The 26066-nt window shown below is 36.7% G+C and overlaps 2 protein-coding genes across 3 annotated transcripts; one reads left to right on the plus strand and one right to left on the minus strand.

The window, feature by feature from the left end:
- The first annotated feature begins 3054 nt into the window (after positions 1–3054).
- Positions 3055–11246, plus strand: LOC121991899 (CDPK-related kinase 3-like). Of its 2 annotated transcripts, XM_042545977.1 has the most exons (11): positions 3056–3755; positions 5831–5961; positions 6249–6290; positions 6369–6477; positions 6652–6730; positions 8750–9046; positions 9285–9394; positions 10075–10182; positions 10267–10329; positions 10660–10827; positions 10918–11246. In XM_042545977.1, exons 1-11 carry the CDS (start codon positions 3207–3209, stop codon positions 11053–11055), a joined length of 1794 nt encoding a protein of 597 aa, XP_042401911.1. In that variant the 5' UTR covers positions 3056–3206; the 3' UTR covers positions 11056–11246. The 2 variants fall into 2 exon arrangements, with proteins under 2 accessions (XP_042401912.1, XP_042401911.1); XM_042545978.1 differs by lacking the exon at positions 10918–11246 and having other exon boundaries at positions 3055–3755; positions 10262–10329; positions 10660–10802.
- A 1438-nt stretch (positions 11247–12684) lies between these two features.
- Positions 12685–13448, minus strand: LOC121989926. Its single transcript, XM_042544226.1, has 2 exons — positions 13265–13448; positions 12685–13160 (listed from the first exon to the last, which is right to left on the minus strand). Exons 1-2 carry the CDS (start codon positions 13426–13428, stop codon positions 12788–12790), a joined length of 537 nt encoding a protein of 178 aa, XP_042400160.1. The 5' UTR covers positions 13429–13448; the 3' UTR covers positions 12685–12787.
- Positions 13449–26066: the final 12618 nt, after the last annotated feature.

A 26066-nucleotide genomic window follows, 5' to 3' on the forward strand; every position in this document is an offset into this window, starting at 1 on the left:
TGGGTGGTGTTCATCTTGGAGGATCGTCGCCCACACGACGTCCAAGGCGAGGCGAGGAATACGGCAGAAGATCTTGAGGTCATTAGCTTGCAAAGAAAATGTACAACTAGTAATTTTCTTCCGCATCATGCTAGTTATTTTTCTTTGTATGAATTCTAAATACAAGAGACATTAGATCTAGTTTTTCGAATTAGTAATTCGTGTTTGTGTTTTTCTTTATTTTTTGAATTTGTGATTCGATTGTTCTTTTGTTAAACTTAGAGTTATATAAGGAAATTAAATATTAGCTTTCCTTAAAAGGCTTTGTCTAGGCGGTGGTGGATGCTCCCATACCCAAGAAGGCCATGTGCCTCGCCATGCATTCCTGGAAGTCAATTTTGGAAATTAATATTTAATTGAATTTATAACATAGGTGGATTTAGATCAATAGTGTTAAGTTTCGCTTGCGATCCTAGTCTAAACCATTAAGAACAGATAAGTTAAATTTGGAATCAATAATGTTAAGTTTCGTTTGCGATTCCTAATTTAACTTCTAAAGAACACAATAGGCTATTTAGGAAAGGTTCGACACTTGTACAAAATTTTTGTACAGTGGAACCGATACAATCTTCCTAGGACTAACCAACAATCCACCGTCCCTTGGATGCTCCATCCTTCACCGGACCCGAAGCTATGAAGCTGAGTCATATGTGTATCTTGCAAACCTGCACACTCACATACACATATCAAATAACAAGGGTAAATCTAACTTAAACCCTTTGCCCAAACACCAAAACACATGGTTACACGAACTATTGGGATTGCTCCAACATTATCTCCTCCGTTCGGGGTTGAGTGATTTTCACTGGTCTCGGACCAACATATTGGAGCATCCATCTCCCCCATTCGGGGTCGAGCTATCTCCAATGGTCTCAGACCACAGTATCTCCACTAGTCTCGGACCAGGGTATCGCCACCAGTCTTGGCCAGAGTATCTTCACTAGTTTCCAACTAGGGTATCCCGCGGGGACCATGCCTTTCGATCACACGAGCCTCGCACCCATTCGGGACACCGACGTCGTGCTTTCGATCTCTTGCAATCCTCTCCTGGGCATTCGTCTCACTCACCGCTCTACTTGGCGTTTTTATCGCTCATCGCTCTGCTTGTTGTTCTGCTCAACACTCGTCTCGCTTGTTTCTCTGCTTGGCACTACTCGCTCATCGCCGCTTTGCTAGGCACTTGCCGCTCTGCTCGGCACTCGCTATTCTACTCATCACTCATCTCAAGCATCTCATCCATCTTACTTGGCAGCTTGACATTATCCGTCCATGTTATCACATAGATAAGTCTAAAGCTTGAATTTTATGCTAGGTTCCATCCAAACTTCATCTAGCCAGTTGGGGTGATTCAACCGCATAATAGATTGTCTCGTCAGTCAGCCTTATGTCTCTTCGATCGACTCGACATCTTCGCGATCACGGGCCCAGCATCGCTCGCCTGCTCGATCAGCTCGGCATCCCACTTGCTGCTTGGGCATTGTTTTCGTGGCTCATTTGACATTCGTGCAGTAGCTCGCTCGACATTCACCCGGTTACTGACTTAGTACTATTTTTCATCTTTCACTCAGTATCACCACCATTTCTCGCTCGACACCACTATTATAGCGATCGCTCGCGTGGCATTATTCGATGGGTTCAACGATTTGACTCTGTTTTCGTGTGTGATTCATCCTTTGTGACACTATCAAGTCAGTCGAACTTATGCCCCCCCCGGGGGTCAGGGTACGTTACCTACTCCCTCTTCATCCATTCCATTATTCTGCTATTTAGCATGTTGCTTATATATTCTTGGGATATGCCTCGAGTATCGGGGTACCAGGGGACTGGGCAACCTGGTCGTTGGCTAAGGTAGCGTTGACCAGAGACCTTTTGATGACTTGATCAACATGGAAGATAGCTCATCACTTCTCTTCACTCTAGGTCATGTTGATGCGGTCATCATTCCAACCACGTCATCTAGACAGTTCTATCTACTCAGATTCTCGACAGGATAACATATCATTTTAGATAAATCTGGGAGGTTAAGTAAATTATGAATATGATGTTATCTTATAAAATCATGTTAACCCAAAAAGTTAGAATTTTTAATCTCATCTTAAACAGTAGCTAATGATGACGACTGTGCTCGTGTGGATATAATATAGACATGAACTTGTCGATTTAACTCAGATCGATTTGAGTCTCATTCGTAGAAGTTCTGCGCTCTAAAGTTCTGCACCAACACCCCCCCTCCGACCCTCCTCCCTCAATTCCCTCATTCTCAAGCTCTCCTGCGCTGCCCAGTTGGGCCGCCTCCTCTTGTGCCTCCCTCTTCCGTACCTTTTCCAACCTCGACCGCCACTGTTCTATCTCTTTCCACCTTTTGCTTCCGCCTCTCCTACCCCCTCTGCTCCGAGAGTCGTTTGATCAGGGCCATGGCCACTTGGAGCTCAAGGCATTTCTTGATGTTCCATGCTCATGGTAGAGGGGGTTTACAGAGTCATAGAAGCCATATTGAAACATGCGATTTATTTACTAATATCTAATCAACTAAATTCAAGTTAAGCTTTAATAAGCTCAAGTAAAAAAAAAAAAAAGTAAGTTTAAATAACTATTTTAGCAATTTAATTAATTTTAGTTTCCAGTTGGTTTAGTTTTTAATAAATTGAATAATATAAAATTTAGTTTGACTTTTTCTAAATTTCATTTCTATTCCTAAATATAAATTATATTATTTTTATGGGGTTCACTCTCCCCACGTTACGAAGGCACGGGCACGTGTGGACAGTGTTCCGTTCGTTTCACCGAAGACAATTTGGTTGCCTTCGTAGCTCAACACGTGTTACTCTGACCGTTCGAGTGTTATTCAAAGGCTGTTGCCTGATCCTCGGTCGATAGCAGATGTAAAAATAATTTGGAAAAGGTGCGAAACTTTTTCTTCGCCGCCTTGGCGCAAACTTTTTCGTTTTCTTACCATTGGGTACCTTTAAGATGTACTATTACCGTTTGGGTCCCCGCCGCGAGGTCATTTAATTAATGCCACGACCTTTCTCTTCTTGTTCAGCTGCCGCGGTGCCGCCGCTTTGACCTGACTCTCTTTCTCTTCTCCTTCATCCTCGATCGGTCGAAGGCTTAATCGAGCGAGAAGAGGAGGTTGGAAGAAGAGGAAGCAAGGAGGGAGGAGCTCTATGGGGGTATGCTACGGCAAGAACGTCTCTGTCCTCGAAGATGGCGACGCCGGCAACCGGAGCCATGGAAAGGGCGGACAAGTAGCTGGTAGTCCTGCGCACTCGACCCCGGCTCGAAAGAGTCGGACGGGCGCCACCACCCCTTCTCACTCCTTGACCAGTACTGCGCCTTCCGCCTGGCCCAGCCCTTACCCGCACGGCCCCGCCAGTCCGCTTCCCGCAGGTGTTTCGCCTTCCCCCACTAGGTCCACCCCGCGGAGGTTCCTGCGGCCTTTCCCGCCGCCGTCGCCAGCGAAGCACATAAGGGCCGCCCTCGTGAAGCGGCTGGGCCCGCGGAGGCCGAAGGAGGGGCCGATCCCAGAGGATGAGACGGGACAAGAGGAAGCGCCTCTGGATAAGAATTTCGGGTATGGGAAGAACTTCGGGGCGAAGTATGAGCTTGGGAAGGAGGTCGGAAGGGGACACTTTGGGCACACGTGCTCGGCTACGGCCAAGAGAGGGGAGATCAAGGGTCAGATTGTCGCCGTCAAGATTATATCCAAAGCTAAGGTGCGTTTGTATGTAAAAGGTGTTTTTGACGAGTTGATCGTTTCACGAATAGTAAATTTCAACATTTTGATTTTTTTTTTTTTTGGTATGGTTTTACCTTAATTTTTAACATCAATTTCTTCGGCGATGTGTTGTGGAACACAAGGTGTAAATAAATTTTCTTTACTGCGTGACATTAAAACTATGCACTCCATGACAAGAGTGAATGAGGAGCTTGCTCTTGGGGCACATAGAAGCTCTTATTTTTATCAATAAATCTTTCATTTGGGTTCCTTTACACCCTGTTTGGAATCCTTATGGAATTGAATTCCTATGGTAATTGGAATTCAATTTCATAGTTTGGAATGAATTTTTGAGATGGATTTGATATGGAATTCAATTCCAATTCCATCCAAAACGTGAATAGTAAATCAGACCTCAAATGGTCAGATTTGGATAGGATTTATCATGAACAACTAAAATTACTTAATTGTCCTTTTAACTTAAAATTTTTTTCCATCTGTCGACTCTCTTGTTTTCTCCTGCCTTTCTCCCGTGCGCCGTTTCTCGTCGAAAACTTTTCCTTGCACCGTTTCTCCCGTGCGCCACCTTCTTCATACTGCTGTCTTAATTGTGCAATTCCTTCTTCCTATTCTTTAATACTTAACTTGATTATTAAATGATTAGTTATGAGGATAAAATGGTAAATGTATAAGAATGGAATTCAATTTAAATAGATTTCAAATTAAGGAATTCAATTCAATTCTATTATTCACTAATCCATTCCAAACATAGGAATTGAATTCAATTCCTGCCCGAATTCAATTCCTAATGGAATTCAATTCAATTCCTTCACTCAAGTTGTTTCCAAACAGGGTGTTACCAAGTAAGAATAGAAAGGTATTGTATGCCTTTTTACCCACATTTACATGAACTGAGTCTCAATTACTAGCTTTCACATAGGAACAGTTGACATCTTTGCCTCTTGCTCTTCAAGTTGTAGTTCCAATCTCTAATTTAAGAAACTGATGGTTTGGATTTGGCTGCAATTTTCACTTCTTTGTAAATTACTTAACTGAAGATTCTTATACCGTATGAGACTTGTAAAGCACTGTGCCTTGACAAAACACAGAGAAGTTAATGTCTTGTCATGGTGTGCATTTTACTCCACCACTGCTTCATCTGGTATTCCTGTGTTTTCCCCACCGATATGAATGCTAAGATAAGCCAACATATTAATTTGCCAGGCACATGCACCCGAAAATCTGGTTGCTCAAAATGGAATCTATGAGCAATGTTTCCAAATTTTTATCAGATTTTACATGTCTCTTAGAACCAAACTAACACAAGAGAGCCTACACTTCATGTTTGTTGAATTGAGCACATTTAACATGGTTTGAAATCTCTTCCTGTGCTAGTCAAAATGATGAAACGTATAATTCCAATAAATTACTGAAACTTGATTCAGTGCCAAGACAATGCCTCCTATGTTGTTGTATTAATCATATCAATGAGTTTCATTTCATCCCAACATTCTACACCCCTTGACATGCAAAATTAAGAAAATGATATTTTTTTATTTAAAATTTATCTCCATACAAGATAATGTCAAAGACATAGCATTTCAGATGGAAAGCAAATATTAAAGTTTAACTGTATAATTTCATCTCTTTCCTCCTTCCGCCTTCAATTTACTACTGGCGTTGTATATCAGAATGTTGGTACAATACTGAAATAGTATTGTTCCATTTAAAGACTCATGACTTGAGATTTTAACTTGCATTTAAGTGTTATTCTTGTCATGTTGACTAGTATACTTCTTTTGAGGGGCTTCTTATTTTTGGTTTCTACTTCATTCAGTGAAACTTCAATTCTGGAACATTAGTTCCTCACACATTGATTAATAACTATAGGCATTCAAACCTTATATTGACTTTCTATATTTGATGGGTTGGCTATGAACTAAGGTTTAGGTGCATTTGAAATTAGGGTGATTGAATTACAATTTTCAGATCAGTACAATATTATAGGCACTGAATTTTAACATTGGAATGGATGTTTTGAAAACTTCAACAACTTTTTTTTTATTATTACAGATGACAACTCCAATATCAATCGAAGATGTTCGTAGGGAGGTCACAATTCTAAAAGCTTTGTCCAGCCATAAAAATCTTGTCAAGTTTCATGATGCATGTGAGGATGCACTTAACGTCTACGTAGTCATGGAGTATGTCTCAATTAACTTTTGTTAGTTGAACAATGAATAAAAGTGCTTCTACATTTTGATATTTGTTTCATGTTGCTAGATGGAATCACTTTATTCAAATCTTTTTGCCTGTAGTTATCCTACTTGTATGCCTCTTTATATATCACTTTGTATCCTGATTAAAAAATATAATAAAACATTCCCCATACAATAGAAAAGAACACTATATGTAGGTTATGGGGCAGTGCATTTTTTTAAAATAATTTTTGTAATTTAGGAACTCAACAGTAGGTTTCTCCTTTTTGCAGATTATGTGAGGGTGGCGAATTATTAGAAAGAATTTTATCGAGGTAAAAATGTTTGGTCATATTTGATTCTTTGAATTTGGAAAGTATCACTTATTTATTCTTTTTCCTTTTGCTCTCAAGAGGTGGAAGGTATACAGAGGAGGATGCAAAAGCTATAGTTATTCAGATACTGAGAGTAGTTGCCTTTTGCCATCTTCAAGGTGTTGTGCATCGTGATTTAAAGCCAGAGGTTTGTATCATAGAGACCTTAGATTGAATATATAGACTTGATATTATTATACGTCTCTGCTTGATATTATACATCTCTGATTTTACAGGAGCATTGTAGAGATCACTGTTACTTATTTCTTTTCCAACATATTCATAACTCCTGTTAATATTTCTTCTTTGTATTTAATAACAGAATTTTCTTTTCGCCAACAAAGATGAAAATTCTCAGATGAAGTTGATTGATTTTGGCCTTTCTGATTTTGTTAAACCAGGTGAGCATTGTCTACTCACATGTCTCATCGAGTCGGCATACTTTCTTATTAACTCAGTGGCATTAAACATGAAGATATTCTGCTATTTTGTTGTTGCTTTCCTGGTGATTTTCTTACCCTTTTCACTGAAGATTTCTAAAAGTAGCTTTCAACCTACTATTTTCTTAATATTATTTAAGGGATTTTACAATTTTTTATTGTGGTGAGCATAGAATTTCCCCTTTTCCGCTTTTATTATGTGATGTAAAGATCATGTAAGAATTGTTGCATTAACAAGAATCTATTAAAGTTTGGCAAAAATTGATTGATCAAGAGTAACGAATGATTTGAGGACTTGGATTCAAGTAAACAGTTTCCAATGTGGTTTTATCATATTTCTAGGTGTGACACTACTATTTTAACTTTGCTACTTCGCAAGATTCATTTTTTATTTGATCATATCACTCTTCAATTATACTTCAAATTGTATTGTAACAATTTCTAGTACCCATCAGCTCTAAGAAACTCATTGGATCAGATAATTTCTTGAAATACACATTCATTGATAACCTTAATTCAAGAGACACTAATACATAATGGGGAAGTATAAAATCTCAAGTTTAATCATAACACCAAGATAAGAAGTATTCTGCAGTAGGAAAGCAAAATTTCAACTAAATGAACAGTGCAGTTAAGTGTAAGAGCTAAGAATCATGAAATTTAAGATCTATAACACATGATTCCTTACTAGCAACACTTAATTTTCAAAAATCAATTTTTAATAGATTACTCAGTCAGAGAACTCGATATGGATCACATACAGTTAGTACCTTGTCGACCCGGTAAATGCATGCTTAAATTTTGAATCTCATTGACCTTGTAAAATTTATTTAAATATAAATGATGATATAGTAGGGGATAGAGCCTAATGACGTAGGAGGATCCATATAACCTACCTCATCTATTGGGATAAGCTTGGTTGTTGTTGTTTTGTATTGACTTGGTACTCTATCAACCTGATAAATCATTACCATCATCAAGCCATATTTTTCCCAACTATTTGGAGACTTTTTCCAACTTGATAATTGTGTTCTTACATTTCAGATTGCAGTTATGACTTTGACTACAAAATACTCAGCATCTTCAAACTGTCATGTCAAATTTTACATACTATCCTTTATTAGGACTGCTATTTTATTTATTACAAACACACTTTGTGGTTGCATACTTTGTAGTCTCACGATTATGTAATAGGTTGTTCAGTTTTCTCCACACAATGTTAGTGGTTGGAGGCTACATCCAGTCATTTGGTCATATTCATTGTGATTTCATTTTCAAGAGTGGTTTGTGTTTGATCTGAGATTACTGACCTTAGGAATGGGTTTAGTGACTGAGCGCGTCAGCTCTCTCTTTTGCATTTCATCCCTCCAGTTGTCCTACATTTGAATGGGTGCTTATGATTGAAACCAAGGATACAGAGACAGGTTTCCCAATAATCCACATTCACCACCATATGATATTTACATCATGCAATCTAAAGGTCAATCTTTAGCCAGAATGGCGATGTCTAAAACTTCTCGTTATTGCAGTTTTATCAGCCTTCAAGTAAAGCAGGCCTGCTTTTAAAAAAAACTCACTCTTTTTAGGTGTATTGCACTTAACCACTCTTGCAGGGTGGTTTTGTTTGGCACTCAAATGTTTTTCAGTGGTTGTTTGATTAGTTGTTTTTATGCTATGCTGTCAGATGTTTCAATTACTAGTTCACCCATGATATTAACTCAGTCATCAGTTTTATATAAATAAACTTCTCACATATCTTGTAGAATAAATATGTTCACATGTTATGAAGTTTATCTTCAACAAGATTCTTCAGGCCAGATGATGAATAAATCCATTGGCCTACTTGTTTTCTCTTAGTAGTTAGTATGTTTGCCCTCAGCCAATCTTGTACCTCTAGTAGACATTCTTGTTTCGCCATACCCTATTCTTTTTCATCACGTGACTCTTGATGCTCATGTACAAGTTCTTTATAATGTGCAGATGAAAGACTAAATGATATTGTGGGAAGTGCATACTATGTTGCCCCTGAAGTTCTACATAGATCATATAGCACAGAGGCAGATATTTGGAGTATTGGTATTATAACATATATCTTGTTATGTGGCAGTAGACCTTTTTGGGCACGGACGGAGTCAGGAATTTTCCGTGCTGTGTTGAAAGCTGATCCAAACTTTACGGATTTACCTTGGCCTGATGTATCTCCAGAAGCCAAGGATTTTGTTAAAAGACTTCTGAACAAGGATTATAGAAAAAGAATGACAGCTGCTCAATCTTTGAGTAAGTTTCCACCACTAGGTATCCTTATCCTTTTCGGATATGGAGCTCTAGAATAACTATTTTATACTTCCCATATTTAACACCTATCATTTTCTTAGATATTAAATTAATCGTTTATTTAACTTATATTTATAGCTTTTAAACTGTTTTTTATTTACTTATTTATGCTTATCATGATGATTGGGCTATATGACTACAGTTGCTATCTGAAAACTTGATTCTTCTTTTCTGGTGATAGCACACACTTGGTTGCGAGATGAGCACTGTCAAATTCCTTTGGATATACTAATATTCAAGCTAGTGAAGTCATATCTCCGTGCCACACCTTTAAGACGTGCTGCATTGAAGGTATGTTTTGATAAGAACTAAATGACTCAATAAGGTTCTCCTTTGCTTGTTCATTTGCTTTATATAGAGTGAAGGAAGTAACTATATAGAATTTATGCTATCATCTTTCTCTATTTTCAATAGCTACTATGCTTTCGCGAGTAATGTGGTAGAAATGAATGAACACAGAACAAAGTCATGTTAGCAAATAACACATTTTAGTCTATTACATGTCGGTAATGATTCAATTTGACTTTCATTTTTTATAAGTCTCTCCCAATTAGGAATATAATTTAAAACTTGATTGTTAAAAAAATGAAAATGTTTCTTTTTTTCTACCATATCTCAAGGCAATAGTACCACAAACACAAAAGTGGTACTTGGGTCTACAAAGTGCCCATCTTATTCAATTTGGGCATACATCCTATGGCAAATGGTGTACTGTTCTAATCAAATTTACAATGCGTTAAGATTGCAGGTAGGGAAGTAGTTCTTAAGGTAGTGTACTTATGTTGCATTAGAAGCAACTCTGAGAACCAAGGTTCAATTTTCCTTGCCATACTTCTTTTTTGTGTTTGTCAGTTCATCAATCCTTTTCTGAAACCTCAACGGCTGTCTTATATCATCTTACAGAATTTAAATGATTATCCTATACTCTCTCCAACGTGTTTAATGAGTTTTGGTTACTTTACTACTTTCAGGCACTAGCCAAAGCCCTGACTGAGAATCAGCTGTTTTATCTAAGATTGCAGTTTAAGTTATTGGTACCAAACAAAGACGGTTATGTATCATTTGACAACTTTCAAATGGTCAGTCTAGTTGAATTTATTTGCCAAGCAACTTGAATATAATTGCTCAGTTGCTCCTGTCTCTTTATGCGCATCCTAGTGCAGGCACTATTACAGAACGAGACAGAGGCGATGAAGGAGAGTAAGGTTACTGATATCTTGAACGCGGTGAGGAATTCATTCTGCCATTTTGTTTTTGCGGTTGCTAAGTTTCTTTCATGCATCACCATTACCATGGTTACTTAAATCATAAGGTACTGCTGCAATTGTGAACTGTTGGGTCGCAATAATCTTAAAGCTAGTTTTCATTGATAAAAATCAGTGTAGACCAGTGGCATGTCCAAAACATCATTTACTCTATAGCATGGATTATATTTTTCATTCGATATTGTTTACCTTGTCTCAACCCATTTATATGCTTATAAATAATGCCATTTCTTGCCACATTGCCATCCTCTTCAGTAACTGACACATTAATGATTACAATCTAACCTCCAGTTGGAGCCACTCTCATATAGAAGGATGGACTTTGCGGAATTCTGTGCCGCTGCGATCAGCCCCCATCACCTCGAGGCCCTGGATGGGTGGGAACAAATGGCTAGTACAGGTTTTGAACACTTCGAGCAGGAGGGGAACCGAGCTATCTCCGTGAAGGAACTAGCTCAGGTACTAATAATAATCCTCTCCTACCTATACTCTCTATCCCGGTGATTGATTGCATCTTCCATTCAGAGTGTAACTCAACTATCTGTTTAGGAATTGAACCTTCCGCTGACAACTTATTCAGTTCTGAAAAGCTGGATTCGACCTGAGGATAGCAAGTTTAATTTCGTCGGATACACCCGATATTTACACGGTGTCACCATACGCAGTGCAAACACACGCCATCGGTAGATTTTGCAACTTCTGATGATGTTTTACTGTCACTGATTCCTCCCATTTACTTTGAAATGTGCCCTTTTTTTTATTTCCTCCGTCGTGTTGATTTGTTAATATACGACACAATAACTTGTTGTATAGAATTTACATAAGATAAAATTTTCAATGAAAGAAAGACTAAAAATGGACTCATTTGAAGGCTTCTACTGAGAAATTTTCATCAGTAAGTTTTTATTTCTTACACATTTCTTTGAATCAGATTCAATTCAATCTATACTGAATTCTCTCACTTATATGTTCTTGCTATTAAATATTGTTTTTTAGATCTGCAACTTGGTGGAAGTCTTAAACTAATCAGACTAACTGATTGCTTGTACAAGTTGATGTTGCCCAGTGTAGAAACTTTTGTTAATCATTATCATGAACAAACTATTCTTGCAGGTAGGTTCGCCTCGCGATATTTTACTCTGACCAACACGCGAATGCCATTTGTCGCAACTCTATTGTCGTATATCTAACCGATCAATTTACTTAAATTATCTGGTTTTTCCAATGTTGGATTCACCTAGCAAGACCTCTTTGTGGTCTCCCCAATTCAATATCTTGCTCACTCAAGGACAAAGCATCCATCAATGTGTGTTCGAGCTGTTGTTTTCTTCCATGGAGGGACTCGACAACAAACACAAGAAGCAGTGGACACAAGCAACCCGGTTTTGGACCGGCAATCACTTGAACCATCCAATTGTTTGGTTCTTGCAATTTTGGTCTACATCCTTGAGGACATATGTCGCACCTGGCCAGTCGATTCAGGTGAGTCAAATTCAAAGTCACTCTTAAGTCGTTGTGGATTCCCAATTTAGTTTGTTTATGGGACTTCATTACACTTATATAACTTGGCACACGGAAATAGCTTTTGATAATGTAGGGTAAGATTACGTACAATATATATTTTTTTTTCACGATTTCGTTTCGTATTGATGGGAGTTTTGTATATTCGATTGTTCTTATTCCTTCACGTGGAAATCTTTTTTATTTATTTATTTTTTGTCTAATTTAGAGGACTGTAGGAAACAATAAATATTTTAAAGAAAAATAGACAGGGAATATGATGTGTGGACTTTTCGATAGCAAGAGCAAATGACTAAAACAAAAACAATAAGAAAAGGAAATTAGTTTTTGTTTTTTATTTTATTATTTTTTCCTATTCTTTTTGAAATAAAAAAGTAAGTTTTTTTTATTAAATAAGTAATTAAAATTCACAAGCCACAGTTTTTGGCCTTATATTATACACACATATTAAATATAAATACATATTTCTCGATCTTTTTATATTTTTGTGATTGTAAAAATAGTGCAACGCTATGCCACACAAATTAGATAGAAGCCAAACTATATTTTTAATGGCCTTTTTTTTATTCTTTATAATGATATTTTTCATATATTCATAAATTGGAGATATCTATCAATTCTTTGAATGAAATACGAAATATAAAAATAATGAATAAATCCATTTGTTGATTTATTTATCTATGTGTTTTTTGTTGGAAGGGATTAATCAATTACTTTGTAGATAAAAAAAAGAAAAAAATTGTGAAAATTAAGAAAAAAAATTAGCAATTTCTCAGTAGATAGCAAGAAGTAAAGTATTGCGTAAAAGGGATTTTCTTTTCTTTTTTTTTTTAAATAAAAGGGGAAAATATGGGATTAGAAACTAAAGAAAACACTTTAGACTTTTAAAAGGAAGATACTACGGCGATGGCCGGAAACAGAGGTGGAAGTTGTGGTGGTGGTGGAAGTTACAATCGCGGTGGATGATGGTCTGAACGCTGCGGAAGTGGTCGACGGCGCAGGGAATGGTGATGGCGCCCTGGTGGCGGAAGCCATACTCCTCCTCCGCCGCCTTCAGCAGCTCCGCGAACAGCGGGTGGCTCAGGTGCTCCACCGGCACCTCGAACCGCCTTCGCTCCTCCCCCTCCGCCCCCACCCGTATCCCGATCCACCCTTTTCGTATCCCTCCCACTCCCTCTCCTCCTTCCCCTTCTCCCCTGCGCAGGTGCAGTAGGTGGAGGTGCGCCCCCATGACTAATTTTCCCCTGCTCTGTTTCCGGCTCTGTTTCTTTCTGCGGACATGTCAAGGGAGAAGAATTAAATCCAAAATAAATGGAAAGAGATCATTTTTATGAATTGAAAGGAGGAGGAGGAGGAGGAGGGGGGAGGAGGATACAGAGGAAGGAGGCCATGGCGATGCTGAGAGCGGCTGTTTGCTACGACGTGAAGGATGACATGGGTGAATGATGAGTCGTTGATATGCAGAGGAATGTTATGGTTATAGGAAAGGAAAGGGGAGGGAGAGGGGTGGGTGGGTGGAATGGAATTAAAGGGAGGCATTCGGTTGTTGATAAGAATGAGAGGAGAGGGAAAAGGAGTAGGGTAAACGCAACGCCATTAATTAAGGGAGAGTTTTCCCTTTTACTCTCTAAACTTTACTTAGCTTAACATTTTAAGGCCGGGTTTTAACTTTGGACTCGATCCATCTTATTGTTAAGTTCGAGTTGAGTTTGATTTCGAAATAATCATATTGTTAGGAGTTTAAGCAAAGGCGAGTTAGTACTAAGGGTGTCCATCGTCGTCCAAGCTTTTAGAAAAAAATAAAATAATTAATCGAGTTAGGTAACGTCGAGTCTGAGGTGATCGGTTCGATTCCATAAAAATTTTCCATCGATCATAAGAATAAATCAGGAAGCGCTCGTAGTAGCGGACAACGCAGGAGCCTAATATCTTTTAGTTGCGTGTTTCATTTAGAGAAAAAATTCCTATAAATTTATCATAGTTGGGGCTCGAATCACGGGTGCCTAAGTACTTAGGTAACAACCTGAATATTTTACCATTATATCATAATCCCGAGGGTGTTGTTGAAGCTTTTAGAGCACCTGCAATAGGAGAATTTAAAGTATGAGATTTATATGGATGAGATTTATAATTTCTTCTATAAATCATTCCCAAAATTTTGGGACCGAGATTATACTTAAAAAAAAAATTGGTAAAGAAGATTTATTCTCTCCCGCTTGACGCACGCATGAGTGCAGCTGTCGGGTCTGCTTTCCTATTTAATATATTTTTTATTTTTTTATTTATTTATATTTTTATTAAACATTTGTTTTTTATGGAATTATTATTTTTACATTTATTAAATGTATAAAATTTAAAATATTAATATAATTATAAATATTAATTAATATTATATATAGTAAATGAAATAATAAATAAAAATAAGTAAAATATATAAATAAAATAAGTAAATTGACAACGGTTGCTAAAAAAATTATTAGAAAAGATTATAATAGTGGAGAGAGATTTTTTAAAAGGAAGGAGATTTTAATTTTTGATATTAAAGTGATATGACGAAACATAAACCTTTATAAGGGTATCTTCAATGGTGGATAGATTTTTAGATTTTTTGTATGACCGCCACTAAAAATGAAGAAAGAAACTTAAGTAGCTGGGTTTGATATTTTGAATACAACTTCTTACTTTTTGATGACATGTAGGGAAGAGAACCATGAAGGAGATGTAAAAGACCTCCATTGTGAATGCCCTAAGAGGATTACAACTGCATATGCCTTTTATAATATCTGTAATAGAGGGTATATAGCATAGGGTTTATGTTGTAAACTCCTCATTATAAACCCCACCCCCCACTATATGGGTGGGGTTTATATAATTTTTTTTATAAAACGATCCCAAATTCTTGGGACCGATTTATACCTTATTAAAAAACAAAAAAAAACTACATGTCATTCTTGCCTTTAATTTTTTTGTAATTCATTTTTTATAACGACTATTTTTGAAATAATGACTATTTGTTTACCTATAAAATAACTTACAATGTTCCATTTTTTCCATCAATGGTAGTAATCCATCTCTGCATTTTGCTTTATTTTGATCCTATCATTATAATTTTATGGATGAAAATTACAATAACTCTTTTATGAATTATTTGAATTCTTCAAATATCGAAGAAAAACCGTCTTCCCAAAATTCCACTCTTTGTCCTACAATAAGCTCAAAATTTCTCAAATACCACAACGTTCTCATAATTTTTAGATTCCTCACAATGCCCCTTGAGCTTAATTTTATATGTATCCTCATAAATATATTTCAATGACGGGCAATCAATTTTTCACGCCGCCCCCTCCTTATGGATTTCATCCTCCAGATGCAACCGCGTTCCCTTTAGATGAATCAAGAAGGGCTAACAGCAACAAGGATCCTACAACGCCTTTTATACCAAAGTCTTTGTTTCTGCCACATTCATCGCCTTTAGGGCTAGAAAATATTACCATCGATAAGGATACAGAGATGAACTATGAAGATGATGCTCAAAAGAAGAAGAAGATAGCTTGGTCACTAGAAGAAGACAAGGTGCTTGCAAGGTCATGGATCTTTGTAAGCACTGATCCAATGATTGGAAATGCACAAAAGGAGAAAACTTTCTGGAAACGTATCATAGAGGAGTACAATGAACATCGACCTACTAGTACTGTGGAGAGACAATTGAAGCAGGTAAAATCACATTTCTTTAACTTCCAAAGTTTAGTGAGTGAGTTTAGTGGAATCTATAATAAGTGGCATATCAACCGTACAAGTGGTTGGAGTGATGATGACATACTAACAAAGGCACACGAAGAGTGGACGAGTAATAAAAAGAATAAGTCTTTCAAGTGTGAACATGTGTGAAGAATTCTCAAAGAATGCGAGAAGTACGCTCCATAATCAAGTGGCAATCATTCTAGAAAAGAAGGCAAGGACATCTGAATTAGGAGCATATACATCATCTTCTAATCCGGATACGAGTGTTGATGTGGACGACTACGAAGTCCGCACTAGTCCAAATGGCCAAAAGGAGTCTAAGAGGAAGGGTAAAACCAAATCTACAATATTCAAAGATCTTAAAGAAAAGATGGAGAAAACATTAGAAAAATTTACAAACTACAATTAGCGAAAGTTAGAGACTTTGAATACTGCTAATGAAAATAAGAAATTGGAAGCCTTCCAACGTGAGTATGAAATTCTTATGAAAGATATTGTAGGAATGATGGAGGAGCAGTTTCGTATATGATCCGGCGGATAGAACAGGTGGCCCTCGTTTGGAGGGGTCGACGTCATGTGGAAGTCAAAAGGCCAGGTGGACAGGTCGGCTGACCGGAGAAGGAGGGGCTGACCTCCCGGCCGGTCGGATAGGAGTCGGGATCCGACGCTCAATGGAACAGTAAAGAATGGCCGAGCGGAAGTCAGGCTTGGTCGAAGATATAAGGTAGCATAGTGCTAACAGTCCTTACGTAGCACCCGCCCGGAAGTCTCCCCAGCATATCAATGCAAACGACAGGCGGGACGTGATGGGCGTGCCGCCTGGCCGGCGCAGGGGATGAGGGCCGTCCGGACGACGCTCTTCGTCCAGCCTGCCGGACGGACGTCCCGGCCGGTGGTGGGTAAAGAAGGACAGGAACATCTTCTGACAACTGTCAAGTCCTATGGCTAGGTCATACTCCAAGTCTGACAACGAGGTGTTCTGTTGTCCCATCGAAGACGTGATTGGACTGTAGCAGTATGGAGTCAGGTAAGCTTTCTGACAGACACATACCGAGGTATGGGCTGCGGATACGTACGCGCCTCGGTGGACGTGTAGGAGCTCTTTCACCGCTCTATATAAAGAGCCCCATACTTCGCCGGAGGTACCCGTTCAACACCTCTGGAGCCACTTTCTTCACTGTTTGCTTGCCTGACTTGAGCGTCGGAGGGTCGCCGCCGGGAACCCCTTCCCGGCCCGACTTCTGTGCAGGTTCGCCGGAGGTTCGTGCAACCAGTCGAAGATCCACGTCAGCAGCCGGGAGCGCCACGTGCCCAGCGTCCGTTGATTCAGCATTCGGACAGGATCAGTATACATAGTCATGCTTGTCAAATGATTAAAAAGAAATGAATCTGGAGTAGATTTATATTTTTATTTTGTATATTATTTTTTAATTGCATTATCTTATGATGGTATTTTATCAAATTATGTAATTTAATTTTCATTAAATTCACTTTAATTATCTGTTATGGCACAGGGCCGATGAAATTATATAGCCGTTATTTTCAACAGCTAGAAAAATAATTAGTGTTGTATATAGCCATTATATTTTTTCCTTTAAATACAAGCTTCAACTACTCACGTTTTATCATTCTCACTTTTATCATCAATTGTACTCATTTCTCTTTAACAATTTTATTGACTTCATTTTTTGTTTCATTCTTTGTTACAATAGGTCTGAAGACCCAAATCACTTGGGCAGCAATAGGAGCAATGAACTCTTTAAAGAAGAGTTGATGGATGATGCAAATAAGGAAATGATGTTGTTGATACTTATACAACAACAAATGCTACTTGAGTTAGCTCAAAGTACTTTCGGTGGATGACATAAAAGAAGGTATTTGAATCGAGATCGTAAAGCCAGATATGCTCGTCTTGTTGATGATTACTTCACTGATGCACCGGTATTTCATAGTGAAGTATTCCTGAGGTGATTTCGCAAGTGAAGAGAGTTATTCATTCGCATAGTTGAAGCCATGCAAAATCATTCCGAATATTTTCAGTTGAGGGTTGATGCAACTGGCAAAAAAGGTTTGTTGCCACTTCAAAAATGTACAACTGCTATCCGTCAATTGGTGTATGGAGCCCCTGCCGACTATTACAATGAATACCTACGAGTTGTTGAAAAAACTGTCATCGAATGCTTGTTAAACTTCTGTCGATGTGTGATTGATGTATTTAGGGCACGATACTTGAGAAGACTCAATGCTACTGACATTCAACGTTTGTTTGAAATGCATGAACAGTGACACAATTTCTCTGGCATGTTAGGTAACCTTGATTGTATGCATTGAGAATGAAAAAATTGTCCGACCACTTGGAAAGGTCGATTTATTCGAGGCAATCATAAAGTCCCAACAATTGTGCTTGAAGCAGTTACATCGACATACTTGTGGATATGGAATGGATTTTTGGGGATCACAGGGTCACGTAACAATATCAACGTACTTAATAAATCACCTTTATTCAACAATGTAGGAGAAGGAAATGCACCAAATGTTAATTTGACAATAAATGACATACAATATATAAAAGGATACTATCTAACGGACGGGATATACCCACAATGGCTACTTTCATCAAGAGCTTTCCGTGCCCTCAGGATCCCAAGAGAAAGAAGTTCAAGGAAAGATAGAAGGTTACAAGAAAGGATGTTGAACAGACATTTGGGGTGCTCTAATCTTGTTGGGCAATAGTCAGAGGTCCTTGTCGATTTTGGTACAAGAGTAACTTGAAGGATATCATGCTTACGTGTATAATTTTGCATAACATGATAGTTGAGGACGAGGGGGATGCAGTAGATAATTGGTCAGACGAAGATGATAATGATCCTCCTATTGGTCCCTTGGCTATCGGCTAGAGGGGGATGAATAACCCTGCACAATAAAAATAAACATCTTTCTCGAAACTTTAGAAATAAAGCACTTGTATAAAAAAAAAATTGATTAATAGATAAACATAAGAGGTATAACAATTTACTTGGTTTACAATCAGAGAATTGCTAATAAAAAATGTTTGAAAGCTCATTAATGTCTCTTTCAGGTGGAGAAGTATCTTACAGCAGTCAAAACTCACAACTACAAAGCTAAACTCAATTAGGATCGATTACAAGTGTTGTTTTTAGCTTCTAGAATTAGGGTTATATTTATAGTCTTGATCGGGGCGTCTGAAAGAGTTTTAGGTGCCTAAAGGGAGATAAAATTTTATCCCCATCGTAACGGATCGCGACAGTTGGCAAAACGATAAACTTTCTGGTCCGGGCACCTGGACCAGGTCCGAGCGCTCAAACCGAGTTGTTCCAGCTTGACCAAGGTGCGCGACTGGGAACTCGGACTGGGTCCGGGCGCCTGGAGCTCAGTCAACCTTTGATTGACTTTTCCTCCGGATCTCCAGCTCCGTTCGCTTGGATGATTTTGGCCATCCGGAATAGGGATCACCAGAACCCATCTTCTGACCTTCTCGTGCAATCTTTCGCTATGACTTCTTGTCCCTCAAAAATGTCGCGTGTCTCCTTCTCTTCCGCCAACGTATTCTTCCGCAGTGCCTTGTCCTTCGGACGAACCGAGCTCGTCGAATCTTTCATGTCGTCTTTCTCGCTAGTTGCATCTTTCGCTCAACTTCCTGTGCTCCTAAGTTCCTGCACACTTAGACATAAGGATATCAAAATATAACATGACCTAACTTAACTTGGTTGATCACATCAAAACTACTACGAAATACTTACACTCCCTCCACAGATAAATCAGGGCTTGACAGAAGAATCTAAGAGTACATAACGAAAAATTATGAGCTACGTAATAATCAAATGTATTATTAATTTTGAGCCGATTTAGTTGAGTAAATATGGACACATTATAGTTGCGATGAACAAAAATTAATTTATTAATTTTGAAGCACTTAATAAATATTTGATGTTTTATTTTATGTAATATTTTATAATACATCATGGAAACTTTTAATATTGCACCCCTTCTCTTTATTAGGATTTATTATTTTTTCTAGTCTTGGGCAAAGAATTTTTTTTATTATTATCTATTGTAAAAGAAAAGTTTACACTATTAGATTTATTATATGTTATTTTTTGAAAAAAAAAATTCCCTTAGTTGATCCCTTTCACACCCAAAGTCCAGTCCACCTCTTTTTCCTTGCTCCATCCTTGACTATGACCTTGCAAGTATTTGGTTAATCATTGCACATTGCACTCACCATTCACTCCCATTTGTGACCACATCCTAGCTATGTGCATATTAATCTTGTTTACACCTTTTATCTTTCACTTGTGTATAATAAATAACCTTGTTTTTGCGGTGCTTAATTTTAATAGCCAAGAAGGATCTTGAGTTTTTTTAGTTGGAAAATATTTTCAAGTAAGAGGTTTTTTTTTTCCCATCAAATTTTAAAATAATTCTTGATGAAATATGAGATTTTTTGTTCATTTTTTTAAATAAATAGTTTACTCGGATACCATATTAAAATGGAAGCCCTTTTATCCAGTCCAAATACTGATGGGCTTCTATGTTTCGGGCCTTCTTGGGCCGTATGTTCATTTGATTTAATCAAATTTAATTGATGAATTATGTAAATTAAATAAAAAAAATAAAACAATTGAAGTGAATAATTTGCTTTAATTGGAGTCAACCAAATTTTATATTTTTTAATTTACTATAAAATAATAAATTATATGGCCTTACAAATCAAAATATATTAAATTAAATTATTAAGATAAAATTGACAAATATTTAGTTATTAATGAAAAACCTGTCAGGACAAAAGTATACTTTATTATTTAAAAAAAAGAGGAAATTTTATTTTTCCAAAATTATTTATGCAGACAAAATTGGCACGTGAGACTATTTGGGATTGATGGAAGAGATGTTTAATCTTGGTCTTGCTGCATGTCAAGTCGTACTCCGTGTTTTTTTTAATTTATTTTTATTTTTCGACATTTTACTCGACTGCCTGCAAGGGTAGCTACATATGCCGTGTGCGACCGCCCCACTCAAATTTTAGAAAAAAAAAATTATATATTAAAAAAAATTTAATACCTAACTATAAATTTAAAAATCTTTTACTTTTTTTTTCATAAAATCCAATTAAAAATCTAATTTAATTTTTTCCCTCTCTCGTATTTTTTCTTCTCTAGTATGTTTTTTTTCTTCCTCCTTTTATCCTCTTCTTATTTTTTTTAACCCTTATTTTACTTTCAAAATCCTTCATCACATGTTACTACCGCTACTGTTCACATTGTTGTTACATCACGCTACTATTGTCAGCACTGTCTTCGTTTGTTGCCGGTGCTCCAGTCATCACTTCGTCAACGCTACATACTGTTAGTCTTTTATATATTCATGTTTTTATTTACTGATTATTTATTTGCTATCCATTTTGTTTATTATTTATTTTTTAATTATTAGAAAAAATTAATCAATAAATTAGATGATTATACTTTTAAAATATTATACTAATGGTAAATTAAAAAGATGGGAGATAAATCTATTTTAAATAAGACATCTTCACCTCCACCTTCTTCTCCCACTATCTCCTCTACCACTATTTGATATCGACTCAAATGAATATCGATCCTTGGTTAGAAAAGACTATACTCGAGTATAATATAAATGGCGGGTCGTTATTTCAAATTGAATTAAAGACTAAAATCAAAATTTTTAAATTTAAGTTCATTTTCAACTACTTAAATTTTAAATTTAAATTTTTGAATAAAAAAAATTGATCTACATTAATTTTTAAAAATTATTCCTCTTGATTTAAAATCCTGACTATATCACTGACTATGTGAACTTAGTATTATGCATTTTATGAGTGCCCTGCTGGTCATGGTGGCCATCTTTTAAAATTATTTCATTATATATTCTCCTTGTCCTGACGATTGACTAAGAACTAATTTTATAGTTTATTTTTATTTTATATAATGAAGAAAATCATTTTTTACTATACATTCATTTAGGTTATGTTTGGTAGAGTGTAATCTATCTTATAATGTAATCAAGATTACATTACAAGGTTGATTATTTTATTTGATTTAATTTTAAACTTGTAATATAATATAATCTGGATTACAAAGGGTAGTGAAGTTTTGTAATCTGGATTATAAAGCAAATACTATGTAATAGGATTACATTACGAAGCCACCGTTTAACCAAAATTTAAATGTCGAATATAACCCTAGTCCACCGTGGCCGCCATCCACTGTCGTTGGCTGTCGCTGTCCATCGCCGTTGGCCCTGCCTGTCGATCGCCGTCAGCCGCCGACGATCACCGTCGGCCGCCGGCGACCACCGCCGATCACCGCCGCCCACCGGCGACCACCGCCGACGACCACCATCGGCCGCCGGCGACCACCACCCGCCTCAGCCACCGGCGACCATCATTGGTCGTCGCCCCACCAACCACCGCCACCACCGGTGATCATCGCCGGCTACCACCGTCGGCCGACGCCGGCGATCGTCGCCGTCACCGGTTGCCGGTGGCGGTTGCCGGCGGAGGAGGCCAACGACAACGACCGTTGGTTGTCGCAAGCTCCGGCGACAATCGGTAGAGGTCGCAGGATATTTTTATCATTTTATAATAATACGAATTACATTCTTTATAAAAAATAATGGACACCAAATAAAAGAATGTAATCATCTTTGTAATTAAAGATTACATACATTACATTACCAAACGTAGTAATGTAATCAAGATTACATTACAGTACATTACAAGTAAAATTACATTATATCCAACCAAACGTTGGTAATGTAATGTAATCAAGATTACATTACATTACATTACAAGTAAAATTACATTATACCCAACCAAACGTAACCTTAATGTATACAAGTTCTAAAATTTTAAAAATAATTCACTTTTTAATTATACATTTTCTTTCTTTGTAAGTTTAAATTTTACTCTATTCACTTATAAATTTACTACTCTCAAACTTAGGTTGTTGTATTTAGATCTAAAGCTATAAATACAATAAATAGGCTTGTAAAAGCAATATAATTTTATTTTGAAATGATTTAGAGTTTTTTTTATGTTCATCAACTAATCTCAAATAAAATTAACTTAAAAAATCTTAAATAACTTTCCATCAAAATCAATATACTTCTTCAACTCTTTAATATATTTATATACTCATACCTAAATTCGACTGTAAATTAAGACTAGCAAATTTTTAAATTTATAAATGCTTGATAAAATTTATTATGAGTTCATCATAAGACTTAAGATAATGATATTTATTAATTAATATCACCAATAAATTTTTAGGGCTTCCTTGATTAAAAAAATAATAATTTTTTAAATGACATATATCCATCAACTAATTTAGTCTGGACCGATCTAAAGCATTTTGAATTACTTCAAATCGAAATTAATATATTTGTGCAAGTTTTATGTTCTCAAATTTGAATTTAACAACGTAAAATTAAAATAGTGAATTTTTAAACGGATTTAGAAAATTTTGAGCACGTACAGAAAAAAAAAACATGGAAAAGAGGGTATAATAAAAAAAGCACTACTTATTTTTTAAATTTTAAAACTTAAATACGTACTAAATCTGGGTAGATGAGTAAAATTCCATTTATTATTATTTACATATATATAAATGTTTACTATCCGCCATTTAATTTCCATGTTCTATGTTCTTGAAATTTTATTTTCAATCATTCCATCCCCACCCATTTGACGTCTAGAATATTTATTTCTAATCAAATGCAAAATATGTTTTTTTATAAAAAAAATTGAATTCGTGAGACACATGCTTTATAATTTATAATTTATTTATTATTTAAATTAATATCATATTTTCAATTTATTCAGAATAATTTTAAAGTGACCTATTCGTCCCATATTATTTTTTACCAGATCAAATCAGAAAATCCTTGTGGAAAATTCATTCTTTAATCCACGGAAGCTGAGATTTAATCTTTAAATGTCTGAAAACTTAAAAAAATATATATTTTGACGCACCATTAGAGCACCCATATAATCATCAACAACCCTAAAATTTCTATTATCTTTAATTTTTTATTATTTACTTTTTTTATTTTTTATTTTTTTATTATTATATTTATGAAAGGAGTGGAAGGAGAGATATTGAAAAGAATCATTATTTTACTTTTTAAGATAAAAGTTTCGTTCTTAAATTTAGAAAATCATTATTCATCAAATATAAATTTAGATAATATTTAGGATAACTAATACAATTTTTTTTTTTAAATACTTATGTAAAATATTTAGATAAAATAGCTGATATGAGCCCTCTTAATCTAGAAATATTATAATTTATAATTTATTGTGGTAAAACACGAATACGCTCATCTCCAGTGCTCCCGAGATAAGTCACAGGAGGTATTTATCTCGACTTTGTCGAAATTTAAACTTCAGAGCTCATTATGACAATACCTCATGTATTAACCATTAGACTCATCCGAAGGAATTATAATTTATAATTTATGATTGTTGATAACATCGCTTTCATTCAAACTCGTCTATTTATAATATGTCTTCATCGACCGCCCCTTTTGTCTATGTTGGAAAATTTTGAAAATGAAATGGGGAATCATGAATTCAAAGCCAATTAATGTGGAATTCAAAATGAATAGGTGATTAAATGCTGACATGTACCAGCGGTCAGAGACTCGTCAATTCACCATATGTTCTGAATGAATGAATGTATATTTTAATATTCAATAAATAAATAAATAAATTTTATTATTCATTATTTATTTATGATAGAATGTTGGCAGCTGGAGAAGTCCATTTTCCATAATTAATGATTGTATCTGGACTCGATTGAAAATAGTTGATAAATGAAAGTATCAAATCCTTTAATATATATATCTATATATATTTAAAGTGTTGAAATTCCAATTCTGACCCTACCAGAGAGATGCTCCCGATCACGTGCGCAGGAGCAGGTGCGGCTGTTTGCATGGTTTCGTGGTCATTTCCGAGTCGTTGCGAGGACAACACACCAGCTGTAGCTTTTGCCTCCTCCTCCTCCTCCTCTGTCTTTTACTGCTCGCTGCTGCTGCAGTTGCTTCTGCTCCTCTCTCTCTCTCTCTCTCTCTCTCTGCTTCTTTACTTTTCCATCCACCTCCTTGTCTTCTTCTCACTTCCTCCACAGTCCTCCCACTGCTATTTAGTTTGCTCCTTTCTCCGTAATCATTTCCTTCATCATCACGCCCCCCTCTGCTCTCTCCCCTTGAAACCAGCCGGGACTCATGGGCGACTCCTGCCACCGCCGCCGCCGCCACGCGAAGCTCTCTATTTGTGGGGAATGTTGTCTGGCTCGAGGCCACGCAGGGGATCGATCTCATTCGTCTCTGCCGGCGGGATCTCGGACCAGGCTTCATTCCCCTCAACCTTGGCTTCCATCCATGCATGCGCCGGCCGCCTGCTCCGCTTAATCTGGTGATGTTTTTCTTTTCTTCTCTCTCTCTCTTTTTTTTTAATGCTGTTGTCGTCGTCGATGATTGGGGTGATGATGGTGGTCGTGATGTGCATGATCAGATAGAGAGAGATAAATATTCTTACTTCTTCTTCTTCTTTTCCTCTGATCACTCTGACATGAGGGCTAAAAGGCCTTCATCATTACACTAAAAAAGAGGGCTTTTTCGTTCTCTTCCCTGCAGATCTTTCTTGCTGTTTTTCTTTTAGGTTAATTAAACTCGTTTCAGATCTTCCTTTTCTCTTCCCTACGCATGATTAATTCTTCCTATTCCTCTTAGTAATTAGCATAAACTAAACACTGGTAAGAACACTGTTCTTTTCCTCTCTCTCTTTCTCTTTCACTTGCCACTCTTTCTATACAATTAATTAAACATCTGGAGAAGATGTCTGATCACGCATCTTGACCTCCAAATTCCAAGAAGGTCACGGCATCTTCTTTTCTTTACTGTATTTCCTCAATGAACCAATTAAACCAGATATCTTATTCTTGGAGGTTGCCATTAATCCTCACATATTGCATGGAGATGGAAACACGTGCGACAGTGGTGTTCCTCAGTTCTTAGCTCGTGTGAGGATTATTACAGGTTATAACAATATACATATATTGACAAATTAAAAGAAGAGAGCTTTCAAATCTGAGTCCCTCACACTGCCATTGGATCACATCAGCTGGCAGTTGCTGCTGCAGTGCTTGCTTCTTAGATCTTCTTCTTCTTCTTCCTTCACTTCACTGATATATCAGTTGCATCAGGTTGATGTCATCTGATACAACATCTATGGTCTTTAATAAAGACAGCTAATCTAGTAGTTTCTCTTTCTTTTTTGTTTTCAGTGGGTAATTAGAATTAGTCAAATACAAAAGTGTTTAATTTTTACATGGAGGAGATTTAAGCAGTGTTTGTGAGGATCGAGGCTTGTTCATGTTTGACTTCATAGGGTT

Source organism: Zingiber officinale, chromosome 6B (genome assembly GCF_018446385.1).
Source record: "Zingiber officinale cultivar Zhangliang chromosome 6B, Zo_v1.1, whole genome shotgun sequence".
In the NCBI taxonomy this organism is placed as follows: Eukaryota; Viridiplantae; Streptophyta; class Magnoliopsida; order Zingiberales; family Zingiberaceae; genus Zingiber; species Zingiber officinale.